At 31.2% G+C, this 15,017-nt stretch overlaps 1 protein-coding gene across 2 annotated transcripts in view; it reads left to right on the top strand.

The window, feature by feature from the left end:
• Window positions 1-1,510: 1,510 nt before the first annotated feature.
• The window catches only part of LOC107442687 (uncharacterized), a 37,179-nt gene continuing 23,672 nt past the window's right edge, over window positions 1,511-15,017 (top strand). The window contains exons 1-9 of one of the 2 annotated variants that reach the window (XM_043053255.3): window positions 1,511-1,735; window positions 4,389-4,513; window positions 5,841-5,917; window positions 6,097-6,226; window positions 7,218-7,390; window positions 9,204-9,306; window positions 10,390-10,550; window positions 13,554-13,715; window positions 14,316-14,442. In XM_043053255.3, the coding sequence (XP_042909189.2) occupies window positions 4,429-4,513; window positions 5,841-5,917; window positions 6,097-6,226; window positions 7,218-7,390; window positions 9,204-9,306; window positions 10,390-10,550; window positions 13,554-13,715; window positions 14,316-14,442 (1,018 nt within the window). In that variant the 5' untranslated portion in view covers window positions 1,511-1,735; window positions 4,389-4,428. Of the gene's footprint in view, window positions 1,736-2,032; window positions 2,128-4,388; window positions 4,514-5,840; window positions 5,918-6,096; window positions 6,227-7,217; window positions 7,391-9,203; window positions 9,307-10,389; window positions 10,551-13,553; window positions 13,716-14,315; window positions 14,443-15,017 lie in introns of those variants that run through there. The other variant, XM_087165410.1, reaches the window with a different exon arrangement.

Here is a 15,017-nt window from a genome sequence, read left to right as displayed (position 1 = left end):
AAATATTCTTACATAAAGCTTCAATAATTATAAATATTTAAAGCAAAATGATCAATGTATATAAACAAATGTTATGCTAAATTACCCATATGAAATTATTCACTGTATAATTTTATTGCTTATAATGACAATAATAATAGAGTGCAACCGGGACATCCAAATAAATTAATCAGTCTACGTTATACCAAGTGATAAATTGTCAAGTCCCCTCTTCTTATTAAGGGGAAAAAGTTTCATGATCACGTTGCGTGGGGGTGGGACCGTTAAAAGTGAATATAAGTTCCCTAAAATCAAAAATACTACTTTTCAGTAACTGAAAATCTTGATGATTTCTTAAATATTAGATCAATTAATTCGTTATAGAATTTAGGTCTCATTGTTAGGAAGAAAATAAAATACATTTCAAAAAAATATCTAATTTTCTAAATAGCCGATATACGAAGTCCGATATACGAGGTTGTGCGACTAAGACGAAGATTCACTATTGAATAAAACTTATTCATATATTTTAATTTTGGATATTCGCGTTTTTATATATAACCGGCGTACCAATGTTCAACTCCGTATCCTTGTAGTTTTGAACCCATTCAGAAGACAAGGGAACTCCTGGATCAAGTATTGGAAGAAATTTGCCTTCGTGTAGGACTTTTTTTTTTTTTTTTTTGATGAAACTAACCCGCATTTGCGTTACTTGGAGAGGAAACCACGAAAACTTCCCACGGTTTGCCTGATGACAAGGAGACTCTAACCCAATATCTGTTTACCACACTTAAAATTCATTTTCAGGAAAACGTTGATTTTGATAAAATCTTTTTAGCGAATACATATTTTTTAAAAAAAATTTCATAATAAAACTTTTTGAAACTTTGTTTTTAGATTTTATGTAATGTTAACTTTATTTTTAACTTAAAGCTAGGGACTAAGCGTGAATTTATAATTTTCATCATGCTTTAAGTAAGAATGTGTAGAAAATTTTCTTTTAAAAAAATCAATAGATAAAATGTATTTCTTTGTAAATTTGAAATTTTTTTAAGATTTTAGTTCAAAACACAGATAACCATATTATTGTACTAGAAAAAAAACTATTTCTCTATTTATGTATAACAATTTGTCGAAGAGTTGTTAGCGTTACAGAAAAAACTGTAGTTTTTATGCTCAAATTTGCCCTCATTTTGAAAAAAAAAATTTTTTTTTAAATTTATGACATATGTATTATATATTGAATAATAATTTTAAGACTGGGTTACAAAAAATAAAATTTAAATCTTAATTAAGGATGTTTTTTTTTTTTAATTTTTTTATCGAATCCAGAGAGATATCTTTAATGTACAATATATTTTGTTCTTTTATTTTTAATACAAAGGCAGAAGCTTCAAAATAATTTTTTTTATAAATTATATAAAATTAAGTATTATAGTTTATTATTATTTTTTTTTTAGATATGGAAGATAATGAACTTTGATTAGAGTAAGATAAGCATATTGTCTGATGGAATTCTAGTTCAACCTTTCTCCCTTTGCGTGTATGAAAGTGAAGAACTAATTGTATCGATTAAAAATATTTCTTTTATGCATCTTATCTCTTTCATTATTTAATAGATAAATGAAAACAAAAGGTACAAAGATAATATACGGGGAGTAGGTGTTTGCTTTTTTTGAACTCAGGGGCGTCATCTCATTCCTCTTGTCAACTTTGGGGAAAGGTGGTACCGCTAGGACTAAAAAAAATACAAAAAGTAAGTATAATGTCATTAATTTATAAATTCCTAAAAATTTAATTAAAAGCATCAAATTCTGTAAATTTCTTTTAAGCTTTTTAATTAAAAAAGTTGACAGTTTCTTTACCATATGTATGCCCCAAAAATGGGTTTACTTCATGTATAAGATTATTTGTGAATAACTTTAATTCTAAAAAAATTAAGGATTAATTTTCTAATTAAATATTAAGATATAAAATAAAAATGGTATGTATAGCAAAATATCAATTAAAACTTAGTTAATATAAATTTAAATTTTTTTTGTTTTTAGTTGTTTCTGTGCTGAGGAAAAAAGGAACACATACATGGACAGTCAATGATATGTATAAAAAATAAAATAATTGTAAAGATCTGAAATATCCGAATTTTTGGTATTCCGATATTTGTTCTTCCTTTAAAATTTAAAGACTACTCTCCTAAATAAAATGATATATTAGAGTAATTTGAAAGAATGGAAGGAGGCTCGCTCCGACCACCAACCCCCGAGGTTGCTTCTCATTCATCACTGTCTTTTCCCACCCTAAAAAGTCAATATTTTCAGCAACAACAAAAAAAGATTATTTATAAGTTTTGTTCTTAAAATATATGATTATTTTAATTTTGTGTAAGAACATCTTGTTAGCATACTAATCGCAATGGAATGAACTGTTAATAGTTTAACTGTACATGAAAAAAGCTTAAACTTTAACTTAGGAATACAGAATGTGCAACACAATAAGATGTAATAAATGAAAAGTAATTTCAGTTATTAACAATATGCATCGATATCTTACAACATTCCAAAGCGGTTTTATCTCTTTTCAGTGTTTTATGTTTTTAAACATTTTTATATAAAAGTTAAGATTTAAAATCGAGCACACTCACATATTTTTTTAAAAAATTTTATTGATTCATTCTTTTGTTACTTTTAATACCAAAGCTTACGAAACGAAGAACTCGACTGAAAATAAACAATGACGACGGATAAATATTTACTAATTCAAACAAAAAGTAAGGGAAATTATTTGCAAAAAAGGACTTAAAATTACAATAATTTTCGAATGAATTTCTGAGAAAGCTGAAGTTAAGCTCATAGATAAGAATTGTTCTTTCAGCATGTCTAACTTTAACTTAGTAGTTGCATTTCTGAGGCGTGTAGAGTGGCTCGTATTGTAATTTTTTTTTACTAGAAGTTTAATGGTTAATAGTTCTGCAACTACCTATCGAGCATTAAATTTTTTTATTCCATTGTACTCTTTGTATATTTTTCTACTGACCTTAGTCAGTTCTACCTTGGCTATGTTTCTCTGTGGGCCTTGGCTTTCTGAACAATACATCCATACTTTCATACAAACATACTACATCCATACAATGTTTCATACTTTCCACTTGATTTTTATTATAATTAAATCTATTGTTTCATCTAATCATCTCTTTTTGGGTCTGTACTAAACCCATGTATTAAACCCAAACTCATGTACTAAACCCAGACTCATGTACTAAACCCAGACTCAAAAGGGTTTGGGTTTAGTTCATTGGTTTCCAATTGAAATTTTTTTCTCAGCTCCAAATCTTCTTCCATTCTTTGTAATAATAAAAAAAAAATATAAATAATTTATAAAAATTCTTTTAAAAAATTATTAAAATTATTTTTTACTTGGAATCTCTGGATAAATGAATTTTATAATTGTGTGCAAATATTTTTGATTCTCTTAAAAACTTCAAGAGATATGGTAAAATACACAAAGGAAGGAAATTAACATTATGAGGCCCAAGCTTTTGTTCGATCTTATATCTAAACGATAGGAACCCTATTTTGATGGCTAAACATACAAATATTTCCAGAGAAAGGTATGTTTTATAGAGACGGTACTTTTTTGTGTCTGATTTCGTAACTCAAAATATTGATTAATTAGAATATTTAAAATCATTCTTTTGAGCCTTTAAGATTGACTCTTAGTTCGTGAAAATCCGATCATCAGAATAAAAGTTATTTAGGATCAAATCCGTTTTTTTTTGTCACTTATAAAATATAATAGTAGCTCTTAGAATACTAGATTCAATAGTAGAAAGCATAATCTGCATAATTATTGGGTGAAGAACATAAAAAAAAATTTGCATGTGCAAAATGAAAAAAAATACTTGCATGCGCAAAATGATAAGAATATTTGCATTTAGAAACTAATATAAATAATAATAAAAATAAATAAACTATATAATATTATTTAAAAATAAAAATAATCAAAATAATAACAAAAATAAATGAACTATATAATATTATTAAAAATAAAAATAACATAAATAATAATAAAAATAAATGAACTATATAATATTAATAAAAATAAAAATTATCTAAATAATAATAAAAATAAATAAACTATATAATATTATTAAAAACAAAAATAATATAAATAATAATAAAAATAAATAATATATAATAAAAATAAATAAACAATATAATATTAATAAAAATAATATAAATAGTAATAAAAATAAATAATATATAATAAAAATAAATAAAATAAAAAAAATCAAAATTATATTGTTGTGTTCTATTTTATCAGCTTTTTAGAATAATAAAAATTAATTTGATTTAAACAGAATGATTTAATTTTTTTTGTTGTGAATTAATTTGTTAATTTTCTTTTCAAAGGTTTCTTGAAAGAGAGAAGATCTCTTGAAAGTTTTTAAGGATGAGGTGCCTGGCAATCCTCACTCTGCTATTTAGTGCATACGCTTTAGTGCACAGTGACTGTGATTTATCTGGTGCAAAGAGAGGTAAAGTGTCTCAATTTGAATGCATAGTTTTGAAGTTAGTATAATTTTGTGTCCGATGAACCTGAAATTTAAATCCAAGAAACATGCAGCATTTCCGATATTTTCTTACAACGAAAGACTTCCCAGCTATTATAGAAGAAAGCATCTTCGCCTTTTGCGGCTTTGACAAAGGTTTAATTGCCCGTCCAGAGGCAATTAAATTGATCGTCTTACACTTTCTTTAATCGTGACTTAAATATTCAAGTACTCCATAATTTTAAGTATGAAATGAAATAAAACACACACGCACAATTGGGTGGTTTGCGAGAATGGTGAGAAAACCGGATGAATACTACCAATTGCTGTTTCATTGGTGTAAATCATGGTAGTGCAGTGAATATACAGGCGCTTATAGACCATTGGCCAAACGTCGATGGCTATAGTTTCTAAGGCAGAGATGCCATGATCAGAAATCTCTTTATCCGTTGTGAACGGACCTAGTCCAGTTATAGTAACACCTCCAGGAAGAAAGAAGGAATTCGTATCGACCAGCCATCGCTGCGAATCGAACCCGGTTCAAATCATTGGAAATCGAAAACTCTATCCCCTGAGTCATTCTTGGAGGAATTGGTCATAGCCTGCGCTTAAAAACGTTTGAGTCTTTTTGGGAATGATTTGATTTGTTCATTTACGTCGCACTAGAGCTGCACAAAGGGCTATTGGCGACGATCTGGGAAACATCCCTGAGGATGATCCGAAGACATGCCATCACAATTTTGATCCTCAGCAGAGGGGATGGCACCCCCGCTTCGGTAGCCCGACGACCTGCGCGCGAAGTCGAGCACTTTACGGTAGAACAGTTTAACGAGGACCAATACCGCACACCCTCGTTCCCTACGCAGACTGATCCAAGTGGCCACCCACCCGCACACTGACAGCAGCCAGTGATGCTTGACTTCGGTGATCTGCTGGGAACCGTGTCTTAACGATCAGTCCACTGCAAGACGAGTCTTTTTTGGAAAACGGGAACATTTTCAGTTCCTTTTCTGAAAGAGGGTTCAACGCTGAAAATTTATGAATTTTTTTCTTTCTGAAAAAATCAATTGATATCCTATTTTACTTTTAAATTAATTTAGAAATCGATCTTCTTGACATGAGAGAAAATTGCAGAGAAAAACTTAACATTAAACAATGAATCAGTTACATTAAATTTCTACATTAATATAAATATCGTTTCTTTTTGTTTCGAAATGAGAATGTGGAATCGTATCAGGATATTCAATTTCAGTTAAAGTACGTGTAACTTATATTTTTTTTAATTCGCATATGTTCTTTTTAATTAATTTAGATGTGGACTTTCCTGATATTGAAAAAGACGGCGTAGAATCATTTCAGCTTTCTGTGGAATACACTATTCAAAATTTAGTAAGTACAATATATTAAATTAACCATTTCTTTATTCATTCAACAAAGAAGCATTATTCCTGCTGCGAGTAAACAAACCAACTTTTCTGTGGTTGTTCACGAAAGCTGCAACTTTATATACACATGCAAAAGATGATACTTCAGTTATTTTTAATACGAAATTGTTTCTTAAATTCTAGCAACAAACGAACTACTATACTGAATACTACGATCTTGTTGAGAGACGAGGCAGAATAGATGCCCATCAGGCTGGAAATAGTTCGTCTTACGTGTACAGGACTCAAACCAACGAAGCCTGGGAAATATCAGGTACTACTCCCTTTTTAATTTGTATTTGTTATACTTTTTATTTGCAAAGAAAACCCTTAGGATCTTACAAAAAAACTGATAATTTTTGATTTTGAACCAAAGGAAGAGCAGAACCAATTCTCGTATCTCAAACTGTGAATGTTATATATGCAAGCCACCTGAGGCGACCAGCTGATCAACCTACACGAACTCACGGCTTCGTGCCTCCTTGTTTGCTAGAAATTGTAGACTGTTTATTTATTTATATATATTTTTTTTTGTAAAAGCTGTCAACTATGTTAATTACTTCCCTAATAAACCTAAAAAATTACGAATATCGAAATGAAACTTGCTTAGATTTTTATTTATCTTATAATGAACACATGATTCAAATTTGAGACTTCCCTCTTAGTAAAGAACGTGTTATTTAACATTACTGTTAATCAGGCTAATCACACCTTAATTACCACGATAAATCTGAGTAATTCAGTTATTGAAATGGAACTTGCTTATTTTTTTATTTTATTTAACATGAATATGTCTCAAATATGAAAAAATAGTTCAAATTTGAGACTTCCATCTCGGTTAAATATGTTACTTAACATTACTGCCAATCAGGCTAATTACCCAATAACTACCTCAATAATTATAAAATATCGATATGTAACTATCTCTCGTCTGCCCTGTGTCAAAGCTCCTCCAATAGCAAGATTTTTCGAACCTGTTATAAACCTAACAACGACTCTGTAGTTATTTTTAAAATTTGCATATAAGTTTTGAACTCATTCGTTTTGGAGAATTTTATGTCTTCCTTCATAAAGCTAGATAATTGCAATATGAATTAGTTTATACCTTATACCCTCATTTTGTACCTTAACTTCATACCTTAAATTTAGATCGCGTACCTTCGATTTAGATAATATTGCATTTAACTCTAGATGATCTTGTACCTTTTTGCCTGAGAAACACAACGTGATAACAAATATGATTTAATGTGACTTATTATTACCAGAGAGAACATGCAAGCTTAAGAACGCCACAGATACACCCGATATGGAGAGTCAAGACATGATAGATTGGCGGTACAGTGTTGAAGGTGATGAAGAAAAAAGAACATTCGGACCTTCCGCCATGTTCAAGATTGCAAGAGATGTTTGGAACAGCACATCGAGAAAATCTAAAATGGTAATTTATTTTTACTTCAGTGTATGGATGGGTGGTCTAATGTAAACAATAACAAGCGTCCTTAAACCGGAAGAAATTTAGAAAATTTCCGGTGTATCCCTCCGCTTATGTTATGACTACGAGGCGATGTGTGAACAAGCCTAATATTCTACGCAGTTTTGTTATTGTAATTTGGGTTCAAATCTAAACATAATTGTACCATTCATAAGAGCTTTCAGAAATGTATTGATTCTCAGAGGTCGTAAGGCCAAAAAAAATTTTGGAAAGTTAATATCTCATTGTGAATAATTCTTAAGGTTTGCCATGTTTTGTATTTTATCCCTTATTTGGCTACATTTGAATAAAATGTCGCTAAAAATATCTTTTTAAGATAGCCTAATTAGAAAATATTCTAATGATTATAATATTAATATGATAATGCTGAAGTTTAAAGGCTGAAAGAAAGAACTCGGTACATGTGAAATACTGCAAAAGATATGATGCAATAATATGATGGCGCGTTTTTTCAATCTGCGGCGTAAAAATATATCAGAAGCAGTAACCCGGAAGTCTTGAAAGAGCAATTTTACCACTAGCGCCACCACCATTAGCTTTACACGATCACCCATCCATAACACTGTACCTTACTAAAATTAGCATAGTTAAGATGGCGATCTAGAGTTACACATTTAAATGTTATAATGCAAATATTAAAATACAGTAGTATAATTGTACTAGGTTGACATGATTGATAAGGCACATCTATATCAATGTCAATGTTGCCCAAAGGTTAAACGTAAGCGAATGATAACATTGATTTGCATTGCAGATTGCGCAGGGCCTGACTTAGCCTAATTGGGGCCCGGGGCAAAAACTTCTTCGGGGGCCCCCACTGCATCATTAATAAAGATATTTTATATGGAGGAATTTAAAAGTATTTAATTTTGAGGTAGTTAAAATTTTCACCTCATTGTAGATAACACGAAAATTCACTAGAATCTAAAATAGCTATTAAGTCGCACTTCCTCCAATGGTCAGATGAAATAACGTTCTGTCCATTTTATTGATTTTCTGATAATTCTATGTCCATCATGCTGAATGCAGTTTTCTGATTGTTAACTTTGTCATCTAGCATGGAAAAATTCATATCCTTGCTGACATCAGGGCATATCCTTGCTGACATCCGTCCTGACTAAATTTACGCAATTGTGATGGCTCAATTAAGCCAATCAGAAGCCTGTATGTTTTGTAAACATATTCCATTTTGCAATATGTAAAAACACAGGAATTTGATTGGCCAAATATGTCCATCGTACTTGCAAAAATTTAGCTTAAGTCCGCAATAGAAAGCCATGGATTTACGAAATATAGATTGTGTTCATACGATAGATGAATTTGCATTAATGAAGAAACTAACTTAAAACTGACGGATTTTACACTGTACTGATATTTTGTTTAAAAAAAAGTTCATTAAAGAATGCAACGTAAAATAAACTTTTTATTCGATTTGGGGGCCCCCTCTTATGCGGGGGCCCGGAGGTCAACTGCCTTGTATGCCCCTGCCTTAGTCAGGCTCTGAGATTGCGTATTGGTAATCAACAATTCACATGAGAGTATTTAGAGTGAAGGTAAAGTCTATTAAAATTAATAATTCCAGAACAGAACAATACGTAATTGTGCGATTTTTGGTGGCAGAAAGTTTGCGCCATGCAGACATTTATTCATTTTAGAGAGTAAGTGTTATATCGAACTGGAATGTCGTAGGTGCTGTATAATTTTAGAATAAAAATTACTAAAAATCATAAGTTTAAGAATGATTTTTCCTTAATTCCAGGCATACATGGGTAAAACTGAATTCACTATTAGAGGTCTCAAAGCCCAGTATTGGCGAAGGTGCAGTGGAAGTGACAATTCTTACGTCGATTATTATTTCACGAGTGAGTATTCTATGACAACGATCATTTAGTTTATGGGGGAATATTATTATTATTATAATAATACTATTTTTTAAAAAAACACCATTTTTTGGGCAGACAAATTATGCATTCTAAGTATGAAAAAAAAAACATTTTAAGTGATATTCTCAAATATAGCCTTCTAGAAACTTTCCCAGAAAACACCACTTTTCTGAAACTGTCCTGTTATTCGGAAATCTTATCATATTTTGAAAATTTAACTTCTTTTTAAAATATTGGCGCAACTTCATTCGTTGGTTTCGACAATTGATTGTAACGGGAATACTTTTACCTTTTTGTAAAGTGAATTCTTTGCCAATAAAAGAAATTTTGCTTTGACGACAAATCTGAAGGAGTTAGTCCACTTTTTATACCTTGTAAGAGTCAAGAAAGAAATCAGAGTTTTTGTTAAATGTGGATTACTCGTAGCTGGGTAAGAAAGGAAATGGGGAGGAATATATATCATAGCCGGAAGAATTTTAAGCTGTTATAACTAGTTATGAGGATAACGTCTGAAAAATCGTTTGAACTTATTGAATTCTTATCTATTTGTTTTCATTTAGAAATGATAAAAAGTTCCTGATATTTATATAAATAAATGACATTTTTTATATTATATGATTATATATATACAAAAAAAACATTCTGTTTTTAAGCTGTTGTCATTTCAATGCTTACTGAAAATTTATAATTGATTAACCAATTACTAGTAGAAACCAAATGGACCCTATTTTATTTCACAGTAAAATAGTGTAACTGGTTGCCATTGACAACCATAATACTACACTTGATTGAATGATAAGTGTCAAGTTATATAGTTCAGCCTCTGGCTTGGACATCTCTATTAAACACACGGTGTAGCCTATATTTTGCTGAAAGTTTTTGGAATTCCTTTCGAGAGTTTTCTACAAATTTTGTTAACAAAACAAAATCTGCAGACAATTCCAAATCTGTTGATGATTAAAATGTTTGAAAAGTCAGATTTATTTCAGAACTTTTGTTTAGAAAATTGTTTAATTATTGTTAGTGGGGTTGATTCTTAACATTTGATGAATTTCTTTGCAGCTGACGATGAGCAGGATCCTCTCGGAACCGATTTGAAAAGAATACCCCTTAGGGTGTATTTCGGTGGCAAGAAAGACGGAATGGGAGAAGAAACTTCAATTCAACAATACGAAATCATCACATTGCAACCTTTCATCTCGAGGAACGTCTATCCATTCCAAGTAAGACAATCCCTCCCCCCTTGTAGAAATCAGAACGTTGTTTTTCGACGCTCTGTCGCCAAGGAAAATAAAAAAGCTATAGTTTAAGTGCCTTACACTTGAAGCAATGCGATAATTTTAAACTATATATGTAATCTTTCCATGAAGAATTATCAGGGCTTTAGAACAGAGAACTAACTTAAATATTTTAAAAGATATTAAACTATTTTAAAATCGCCAATTTGGCGACATTTTTTCATCTAGACGAAAATTATCAAAATCACTACCGTATTCTATCGGTTTTTGAAAATTTTTATGAGCACAGGTAATGCAGCATTGGAGTAAGTTTTTAAAAATTATAAAGTTGACCACAAACACTTTTCATTTTCTCAAAATTGTGTCTTTTTCTCGATATGGACGTTTTGCCCCCAAAAATTTCAAAATAAGCGTAGACAGTGCTGGCTTGAGATAGGACAAATTTGTCCCAACAGTCATGAGCAACAGTTGCAAATTCACAGTAGTCATAAAAATCGCGAAAAAGCATCAACACATTATTCGTTGACACATTATTCGCGAAAAAGCATCATTTCATGTGACGACGAAACCTTAGAAAAACAGCCTTAACTATTTTATTGACAAAAGAGAAGAAATGAGTAGAATAGATTTAGCTCAACAGCACAAAATAATTTCATTGAAACCTTACACCTTGATGTAGTGACAGTAATTCAGTTCAAAGGTACAGTTCTTTAAGCAAAGTTCAAAAGCTATGAAAATCTATAATTAATTTGTAACATATTATATTATAACATTATTTTATCCATATATAATTTAATAATCATAAATATATCATCAACTTATGACATAACTTATAGCTTAATAATCTTGAATCAATAATAAACCTATAACATAATTTAAAGCTTAATAATCTTGAATCTATAATTGAGTTATGACATATAAAACATTCTTAAATGTAAAATCTAACATGATTTATAGTTTAATGTAATCTTGAATTTATAATTAAATTGGCTTAATAATCTTAAATCTGAAATTATCTTTTATCAAAACTTATTACCTTTTTTAAAAATCTTGAATCTACAATTACCTCATAACATAATTTATAGCTTAAAAAACTTGAATCTATAGTAAATTATAATTTGTAGCTAAATAATGAGTAGTAATACTTTATATACTTGGCACTAGAGCAGTACAATGTGCTATTGTTGACAGCCTGGGAAACATCAGAGAGTACGATCCGAAGACATACCATCACAATTCTGTTCATCTGCAAAGGGGATGGCTTTGGCAGCAAGACGACCTGCACGTGAATTCGAGCGCTTTACTGTTTAACGAGGATCGTTATAACTCACTTTCGGATCCTTCCCAGTCTGATCAAGGTGGTCAACCACCTGTTCACTGACCAGCAGAAAACCGTGTCTTACAATCATTCCAATCCAAAGTGGGACTGTAATAATCTTGATTTTTCAACATGGCTTTTATTAATCTTGAATCTATAACTGACTCTTAACATAACATATACTTTTTTAATAATCTTGAATATATAATTAACTTAAAGCGTAACCTATTGCTTAGTACTCTAAAAATCTATAATTATTTTATAACTCGAGTCAAATAATTCTCTGTGTCATATACGTTTTGCGTATTATAAATGTACTAGGAGGCTCCGCCCCCTGCTCGCTAACACTCGCCAACCCCCGAGAAATGCTACGCAATCCTATGTGGTTCAGGCCGTGAACCATGGCTCGCTGCGCTCGCTCGCCAATGAACACAATGTTCTAGCACAAAGACATAGTATTTTATCATCAAAGACATGGTATTGTACTTTTGTCGAAGAATTCTATCAATGTTCTTATTGGCTTTTAAAAAAGTATATTAGCTGTTTAGATTGTACATGGTGAAAAAATCAAAACATTAGCTAAATGAGAAATATAATAGCAAAATAAGTTATCAAATATCGCAGTTACTCACCTAAATTCAACTAAATGTGTATAATAAATTAGTTAATGCTAGAAATTCTGAAAGTTTTAGAAAAAAAATTTATTATTTAAAAATATGAACTTTAAACCCTAACTTTTCCTTGCGAGATAATAACCCTCAAAAAGTCTTTCATTTTCAAGATCACAAAAAAATTTTTTATCGCCAAATTAAATATTTTTTGGTGATCAGCATTATTGAAATCAATTTCTATATTAATTAACATTTGTAATAAAGTACATAACATTTTAGAACAAAATAAGGATGTTTTACATACAATAAATTAAAATGCATGGCTGTTAGCATTACCCGAGAAATACCACGTGGAGGTCGCCATGCTGCATTTCTAATCGGGGAGTTTTGATTTTTGCAGTTCCCCTTGCCTACTGCCAATAGAAGTTTCAATTACATTTTTTCCAAAAAACATTTTTTTCTGCAAAGCTCTGAGAAATTAACACTAAGCATTTAGAGTTTCTTTGAAAACACAATTATAGATTTGGCATCTTGGAGCAATTACTGAAAGGCTGTCAAATGACTTAACTCTTGACAGGCCAACATAAAGTTGTCCATGACTAAAAACTTGTTTAGTCAATACTAACCTGATTTTCTCAGAAGTCTGACCTTGTGACTTATTTATAGTCATGGAGAAGGCCAGCCTAATTAATTTCTAATTGAGTTTAAAATAAATATTATCATGTTTTTAGGTCATGAATCTGAATTGAACAACCTGATAATGCTCACTCTGGTTATTGTTTCCGTTTTTAAAAGCGCTATATGTTGAGCCACCTCATGTGACATATGCCATGTGACATTTTTAGCAGCAATCATTGGTCGATTTTCTAACGTTGCCATTCGGGGAGATGTAATGAGGCTTTTTTTTGGTGCCGTGTAAGAGAAATATATATATAGATGACAAATGTAATGACAAATAATGCAAAAAAATCAACAAAAAATTACATCGCAGAATAAATATAATTATTTTTACAAGATTAAGTTTTTCCTAATTGGCGATTTCTTTCTGATTTCTTACAGTTACCGAAAGGCATAGGCTGCAAGAGGGGAAACTTACCAGATCCTCCAACACTGCCAGACTTTGCAGACACTAACCTGCAGTTCGGTGCCGAGGTTATATACAGGAAAATTGACTGGAACAATGAAGATACTGAATACTGGAGCTATTACAGTACTCTTTCAGTAAGAATCTTTTTTTCAATTAGCTCGAATTCTCAAATTATTACACATTGAAACGGTCCGTGAATTGTGATTGTTATTTTACACTAACACACAGCTGTAACGGCCGGGATAGCCTGGTTGGCATGACGCTGGACTTACGTTCGTGATAACAGAAGTTCTAATTCAGCCGGTTGAAGACTCCCCGTGTAGTAAATAGAGACTAGTGCACGCCAAATCTGTCGGGTCCCATGTTCCCATATCCCACAGCAAATTATACCTCCATGTTCCCATATCAAATTAAACCTCTGGGGGTCTGATTTAGAGATTAATTGTTCTCTGGTTCAGGTAAAAACTACGATTTGTGGATGAATGAATGGAACAATAAATGGGTGTGGCAGAAATCGAATTCTTGACCATAGATGGCGCCACTGAAAACAAAAACAATCTTGATAATCCTTGTCTTAATGGCTGACGATAACAACAACACAGCTGAAACTGTCTAAATTGTGTAAAGCTATCAAGCGATCATGAGGAATTTTAAATAATCAGGATTATAAAGCTTATTCAAAATATTCTTCAGTTTTTATTGTTTTCAAAAAAAATTCTTATATGTGTTTTTAGATGGCTTTTGATATTGAATCTCAACACGCAGCATACTATTACTCTCCATGGAACACCACCAAACTTCAGCCCGGCGAAGAACCATCAGTCTTAACTTCGGAATACGTCGTCTATGATATGAAACATAGTAAGTAGCAATATTTCATCTAAATGATACAATGATTTATATCATATTTTCTGTGTGATACTTCTACAATGGACGTTGACGATCTCTTACTTCAACCAATAGTTATGTCACACGATTCATTTCTAAATTTCATCCATATATTTCTTCAAATTCGCATTCAATGTCCATGTTTTAAGTTGGCTTAAACAGAAAACAACATTTAACAGCCATAAACAGCGTGCTTGTAGCTTTGTCTTTGTAGCGTTAATCAGGCCAACATAACGTCAAGATACGTAGCATCTGAAATAAATTCGAGCATGTCCAGAAAATCCATGGATTGCATGTAATGGATAATTTAATCAAAGTTCAATGAATTACTATAGTCAATTTTGGAGTTTAAGGCCTGCATTAAGCCATTAAAAAGCTAGGATTCTTTAAAGCAATAGCTTCGTCGAAATGGGATAAAGTAAAGGTAGAAAACTTGCAGCTCATTGCTAAACATTTCATTAAGCATTTGCGCCTCTGCATCGTGGCAAAAGGCGGTCACTTTGAATAATCATAGTAACTTCATTAATAAAATTCTATTATTATTTGTT

Source organism: Parasteatoda tepidariorum, chromosome 6, assembly GCF_982258835.1.
Source record: "Parasteatoda tepidariorum strain Cologne lab strain chromosome 6, Ptep-v5.0, whole genome shotgun sequence".
In the NCBI taxonomy this organism is placed as follows: domain Eukaryota; kingdom Metazoa; phylum Arthropoda; class Arachnida; order Araneae; family Theridiidae; genus Parasteatoda; species Parasteatoda tepidariorum.
The sequence above is the reverse complement of the archived record's forward strand: the minus strand, read 5'-3'. Positions and strand labels throughout refer to the sequence as shown.